Consider the following 7,536-nt stretch of genomic DNA (forward strand, 5'->3'; position numbering starts at 1 on the left):
TTAATTCCACTATACTTTTCTGTTCTTATAAGCTCCATATCATTAATCACTATTTTTCCTCTTCCTACTAAATGCCATCAACTACTTACATTAGCTTAACAGGATGATAGTCAATAACACAATCGTAATCTTTTATTAACTCTACCCATCTTCTCTGCCGCATATGACATCAAATACTTCAAAACTCTGTAAAAGATTTGAACTTGTGTCCCATAACAAAAATAATGTCTCCATACTCTTAAGGAAAACACCACCGCTGGTAAGTTCTAGGTCATGAACCGGGTAATTCACCTCATGCAACTTTAGTTGTCTTGATGCATAAGCAATCACACACCCATGTTGCATTAATACACATCCCAGACCCTTTTTTTTAGGCATCACTATATACCACAAAGCCTTCTATCCTTGATGGGAGGGCTAGTCAGTATGAGTAGAAGTAGCCTCTCATTCCAGTTCTCTAAAGCTTGCTTCACACTCTTTTGACCAAACAAACCTGACTTCTTTATAGGTCAGCTTAGTTAAAGGTGATGCTATGGTGGAGAACCCCTAAAAAAACCTCTGGTTAATATCCAGCAAGGCCTAAGAAGCTCTAGATTTTCTTGTATCACATTGATAGGCCTTTCCCATTTTAACACGACCTCAACCTTTCTTGGATCCACAAGTATTCCTTCTGCAGATATTACATGGCCCAAAAATACCACTTCCTAAAGCCAAAACTCACACTTATCCAACTTTGCATATAATTGTTTCTCCCTTAAGGTCTGTAGCACAACCCTTAGAAGTTATTCATGCTCCAAGTGATAGTTTGAATACACTAAGATATCATCAATAAATACAACCACATATTGGTCTAGGTAAGGCCGAAACACCTGATTCATCAAGTCCATAAGCATAGTCGGAGCATTGTTTAACTCAAAAGGCATCACCAAAAACTCGTAATGCCCATAACAGGTTTGGAATGCAATCTTTGTATGCCTTGCTCTTTGATTCTCAACTGGTGGTATCTAGATCTCAGATCTATCTCAAAGAACACCCCAACACCCTTTATTTGATCAAAGAAGTCATCTATTCATGGGAGTGGGTTCTTCACTGTCATTTATTCAATTGATTGATAATTCGGTTAAAGCGTTGCCTTCTTTACAAACAACACCGAAGCTTCCCAGGGCAGTTGCTGCTGGCATTTTTATTAACAATTCTTTAAAGCTAGATGATAAGTCATCCTATAAGGAGACTGGCTATAGGAGAAACTCTTTAGATACTATGGAAACTTTAATTTTCTACAGTAATCTAGGCAACTCTTCTGGAAATACATTTGAAACCCCTCACACAGGAATATAGCCCTATGCTACCCTTTTCCAGCTCCCTTACATTAACCAACACCTTTCCTTAGAAATTTTGTAACACTAAATTATTATTTTGTTTCCCCTTTAAACACTATTATTTTATCACCTATTCCTTGGATTGTCACGCCTTGGTGAAACAATCCACTTGTGCCTTATGTTTACTTAGTTAATCCATGCCCAGAATCACATCAAAATCATATAGTTGTAACAGCATAAGATCTACCTTCAATTATAACCCTTCATATATATAGTTTTACCCCTCTATAAATATCATCCATATGTATTTTCTCCTCTAAGAGGTGTTCTAACTGTCACTCCTACACCCAAGTTATTCACAATTCTATAAGGTACAAAGGAATTACTAGCTCCAGGCTCAATTAAAGCATAAACTTGCATTGTATCTAATTGTAAAGTACTTGCCACCATATTATGTACAACTCCCACATCCTCGTAGGTCATGTGATATACCCGACCCTAAGTCCTCCCCTCCTGATTTATAGGCCTCCTATGAGTAGCACTCGTCCATGACTAGGTAGGCCTGATAGGACGATTGATTGTCATCGATTGCTGCTGGCTTTAAACCTCAATTCTCTGACCATGGGCTCCCTCAATAGTTCTACGAGGACAATCCTTCTTCTTACGAGTCATGTCCCCATAATAGTAATAGCCTCTGCCTACATGTGGGCACTCTTTCCATCGATACCCCTCACTCTACAAATATAACATCTCCCCGGCATCACTAAGCAATCTCCAGGGTGTCGCTACTCACACCTCTGACAAAATGGATATACTAGTCCCTTTTGCTCTGTAGACCCTCCAACAATTTTGACTTCCTATCTAGACTGTCCTCCCCAAGCTCCTCTTCCACTGACCCGTCTAGATCCTTCTAAGCTCCCTCATGGGGTGAAACTCTCGCCTCTTCTCTGGAATTGTCTTGATGATTGCTTGCTCTTCTCTTTCTTTGGAAGAGGAGGTCTCCTAGTCAAAAACTCAAAATCTCTTCTCTTAGCTCCAGTTACCCAACTCTGTTTGACCACTAATTTCGGGGTATCCCTTATTACCTTTCTATACCCTAAGTAACCCGTACCAATTCGTCACGCACGGATTGAAAACTGCATAGCTATCAATATCATCCTTAGTTCCTGCCTTAGTCTAGCATGGAACCTCTTCACCTTGTGGCACTTTGTGGGAAGGTAGGTGGAGGCAAAAGCTGCTAAGTCCTTGTTAAAATCTTCTCTCATACTCCAGAATTGTCAAATCTCCTGCTCAAATCCAAAAACTCCTTATTCTTTTCTCCCTCTTATGCTCCCAAGAATAATACCTCTCCTCAAACTCTTCACAAAAGTCCCTCCATCTCAATACCTCCCCTGATGTCCTCCCTCTAATAGTCTCCCACTAAGAGTGGGCACTATCAACCAATAGCTGAGTCACACAATCCACCCGTAGCTCCTCTACCACCTGCATCTGATTTATAACTATTTCCACTTTCTTCAGCAAATTTCTAGCGACATCAACATCCTTTTCGCCATGGTAAGTCATACAACCCATCTCTCTCATACCCTTCACCCATTGTACTATGGTGACTACTCTCCCTGATTTAGGAGCTATACTTAATGCTCCTATTGCCATTCCTACTGCTACAACTCTTACTATATGTTCCATAAAAAGAGGATCTAAAAATGGGTTTGATCCAACTACCAGTTCCACTAGTGGGGGTATATTATCTCCCCCCTATTTGTCTGATACATTGGGCATGGACACATCTACCTGACGGGATAATAAATCATCTCGAAGTCTCACTAACTCGCCACCTTTAGAGTACATTGATGCTGCAAATATATGAGAGGAGGTGTCTGCCAAGGGATCCCAATCTGGATCACTTTCATTCCATTAGTATTCATCATTGGTTAATCTGTCCTCATACTTATGAACAAAATGGCATTGTCGAACATCGTCATCGATATATTATCAAAATTGTCCTAACAAGTTTAGGTCAATGTAGTGCACCATTGCGATTTTTGAACTATGTTTTTGAATCATCGGTATATTTTATTAATCACATCCCGGTGTAGTGCACCATTGCGATTTTGGATCCATGTTTTTGAATCATCGGTATATTTTATTAATCGTATGCCTAATCTTGTTCTCCATCTATGTATTTTATTAATCGTATGCCTAATCTTGTTCTCCAAAATAAATCTTCATTTGAGTGTATGTTTTATCGTACTCCTGATTATAACTTTCTGTGTACTTTTTGGGTGTCTTTGTTTCCTTCTTTTTGCATCCATATCATGCTCATAAATTAGATTTTCGATCCTCTCCATGTGTGTTCTTAGTATATATCTCATCCCATCTTGGTTATCGTTGTCTTAATTTAGCATCTCATCGTATTTATATCTCTTGTCATGTTCTTTCAAGAAAATGTCTTTCTTTTGTGAATTTTTGAACAGGTAACACATTCACCGATACTCTCCACACAACCTATACACCTTCTATCCTTGAACACTCCTCCACTATTTCACCCTACTACTTCCTAAATCGGTCCCAACAGCAACCTAGTTCTACCCTCTGCCGTACCCCAACAGACCACCTATTAACCCACAAATTCTATCACCCCTTCATCACCATCCAACATTGCTATACTATCACCATATGCTTGTCTTTCCAATGATCATTACATAGGAACAAGTTCCCCATCAACTAATGTGTATGCTTTCAAGTATGCTGCAGCAGAACAAGCCGGTTTTGTCGCAGCTTCACCAATGTCTGTAGTGGAGACCAGTTCCTCCACTGATTTTCCAACTAGTCTGCAGCTCTGTGTAGACCTCTCCTCATATCCTCTTCAGCAACTTCCAGGTACAAGCTCGTCTTCTCCATGCCCAGCTGCTCATCAACATCACATGGTCCTCCGTCCTAGATAGCACTATCAAATACTGCAGCCTCTGTTGCCTCTTTCATCCGGGTAGTTTCTTCTTCCACTCATGAGCCACTTTTTTTAATGTTGCTAACAGGTATGAGGCATGACATCATGCTATGCAAGAGAAAATTCAGGCCTTACACGTTAACAAAACTTAGACCTCATTGTCATTTCACCTTTCCATGAATGTTGTTGGTAGCTGGTGGGTGCACAGGATTAAACACAGAGTTGATGGCAGTGTTGAAAGGTAAAAGGTGTGTTTAGTTGCTATAGGTTTCACCTAGTAGGAAGGTATTGATTACTCTGAAACCTTTAGTCCTCTTATCAAATAGGCGACCGTTAGATTGGTCTTCTCCATTACGGTTTCGTGTGATTGGAAAATTTATCAATTTGATATCCATATTGCCTTTCTCAATGGCATTCTTGATGAAGAGGTCTACATGAAACAACCCCTAGTTTTTGTTGACTCAACTCTCCCCTCTCATGTCTGCAAATTGTATAAGTCCCTATATGGTTTGAAACAGGCTCCGCGGGCATGGTACACTCGTCTAAATGACTTCTTGCTATATATTGGTTTTCATGCCTCTAAGGTGGATACCTCATTATTTATCTTCTCTGCTATTACTGATATTTGTTATCTTCTGGTCTATATTGATTATATTTTGCTTACGGGTAGTAACTTCCTTCTATTTCAACCCCTAATCCAGCTTACTGAGCTCAAGAATTTAAGCTTCGCAACCTGGGTCCTGTTCACTATTTTTTGGGTATTGAGGTTCAGTCTACTGGTATGGGTCTTCTGCTCTGACAACATAAATATACACTTCACATCCTCACTCTTGCTGGTATGTTATCTTGACAAACTTGTTTATACTCCTATCTCTACATCCAAAGCTACAATATTGCCAAATCCTTTATTTTCTAATGCTTACACGCTTTTCTTCAAAATTATACGTGCTCTTCAATATCTCACTTTTATGAGACCAGATATTTTGCTTTTGCTATTAACAGAGTTTGTCAGTTTATGCATACTCCTATAGATACTCTAAGGTTAGATTGCGTTTAATCAGGGGTACATCAACACATGGCCTCCATATTACTTCGTAGTCCTTCATTTTGCCTTACATGGTTTTACAGATGTAGATTGGGTAGGTAGTGTTGATGATAGAAAATCCACATGTGGTTATCTTGTGTTCTTTGGTCAGACACCGATTTCATGAAAAATCAGGTAAAAGTAAAACACCAGCCAGTTCCACCATCTCCCCCTCCCTTTGCCAAAAGTAAAACAGAGCCCAAACACAGCCCCGAACCCCTCCCTTTTGATTTTCTTCTTCCTCAGTCGTCGGACACAAGCCTCACCCTTCAGCCTCCCTACATACAGACCTTCACCTTCAGCCGCCATATTTTCATCTCCCCTTGTCGTATCAACAGCAACCGGCCAATGAACAGGGCTCAACACACAGCAGCCCCACAGACCGAACCAGCGGGCTCCCTCATCTGGTCGACACCAACAACAAGCCGAACCGCTGCTGCTACCACCTGGAGAGGAGATCTCAATGCCACCGCCCCCTCCACAGAACTGCCGACCGCTAGCCACAGACGCCCTGACCTCATATTCGGTCGCCTGAGACAGAGAAGAGAGGAGGCAGAGAAACGGGTGCAGATCTAAAAAAGAAAAAAAAATAGAAACAGATCTAAAAAAAGAGAGAAACTAAAATCAACTGTTTGTTACGGTTTTGGTTGTTTTTTTAGGTCACCGCCGGCGTAGGAAAACGGAGAAGAGGAAGAGGTTCCCGATCCACTAGTTTCTGCAACCATCATCGGCAGTGGCGCGTGAATCCACAAGCTGCCAGTGGCGGTGGCACGTGGAACAACGCGCCGCCACTGTTAAGATGCCTAGAAGATGATCCCAACACTCTTCTGGTGGTACAGAATGTGTTCCCTGTAAATTCCAGATTATTTTAGGGCTATTACTGTAATTTTAATGCAACTTTTGTTTGATTGTTTTGAATTTGTATATTGTATTGTGTATGTTAAAAAAAATAAGAAAAAGAAAAAGAAAAAAAGAAAATAAAAAATATAGTAAAAGTGAATGAATGTATTTGTATTTTTTTTTATGAATGTTTTTGTTGATAAAATTGCAAAGATTAAAGAAGAATTGAACTTATATGTAAGTTGTATTTCTAATATCCGATGAAAAGATAAAATTTTAAAACTTCTTTAACACGTCAAAGCCACGAAGCAGCTTACCTCAGGTAGGGTGCGTTAGGGGTGCTAATACCTTCCCTAACCACAACTAGTCCCTTACCCGCGAATCTCTGACAAGACCAGTACATCCGGTTTCCTAGTAGCCCTCAATAAATTACTAGGTGGCGACTCCTAATGAACCAAAGCAAGCAACACGTAATGAGAAAAATCGCCAGCCGATGCCGTGCAGATTTTTTGATTTGCGACAGAATGGCTACTCCGCTGGGGAAGGTACTGTTTTTGAAATTATTGGACTAAGCTTTGTGTATTTGATGTGTTTAAGTTTTTGTATTTTTATCTTTTTGTTAATATTTTTTTCCATGCATTTTATAGAATTGTCTCATGCATCACCTGTATTTATTTTTGAAAGCACACACAAGCTTCTAGGTTAGGTGGGGAACTAGCAATCTGCCCTAAGACTATTTGTCAGGGTTCATATCTGAGTGCCTGCTTGGTAATGGTGGGTATACGTGCCTTAACTATTCCTTGCAATGCCCCCATACTGTCTTTACGAAGAACGTCACTGGGCGGATATGAGACCTTTTTGAGACCAGATAGAAAACCTACCCATGTTCACATAATGAATAGAACTTGTCCTTAGAATGTATGTGCTATCGTTATTTGCATAAGGGCAAAACCCTTCTTGAAGCATCTTGAACTCAAGACTTGTGGGTGACACAATGGCCGTCACTCAGAAAATGAAAAAGTAATCATCATATTCAATTCAATAAAAAATAATAACATACAAAATAAAATGGTTGAACAAACATACCACAAAGTGTTGAGCACGGCTGTCATCGAAATGTTGTGCCCCTTTTGGCGATCTTGATTCCACATATGCGTTTCAACAAACAACTCCATTGGGCTCAGCTCATGTCCAACAGACATAGCCTATAATGAAAAAAATTAATTTAATGATATATTTCATTTAAATTAATCTTACAAACCGTTTTGCAAATACAGCAAATAGAACGGAGTCGCTGGTGTGCATTGTCACTAAGCCATGAATTAGCCGATTCCGGTTGCCAGCAC

General features: G+C 40.0%; 1 protein-coding gene across 1 annotated transcript in view; it reads right to left on the reverse strand.

The window, feature by feature from the left end:
- The window catches only part of LOC118062448 (protein LAZ1 homolog 2), a 6,333-nt gene extending 3,361 nt beyond the window's left edge, over window positions 1–2,972 (reverse strand). Inside the window, exons 1-2 of the mRNA XM_073406390.1 lie at window positions 2,760–2,972; window positions 1,940–2,054 (exon numbers count right to left, since the gene is read on the reverse strand). Coding sequence (XP_073262491.1) covers window positions 1,940–2,054; window positions 2,760–2,972 — 328 coding nt within the window. The remainder of the gene's footprint in view (window positions 1–1,939; window positions 2,055–2,759) is intronic.
- Between the last annotated feature and the right edge of the window lie 4,564 nt (window positions 2,973–7,536).

The sequence above is a fragment of the Populus alba genome, chromosome 18 (genome assembly GCF_005239225.2).
Source record: "Populus alba chromosome 18, ASM523922v2, whole genome shotgun sequence".
NCBI lineage: Eukaryota > Viridiplantae > Streptophyta > Magnoliopsida > Malpighiales > Salicaceae > Populus > Populus alba.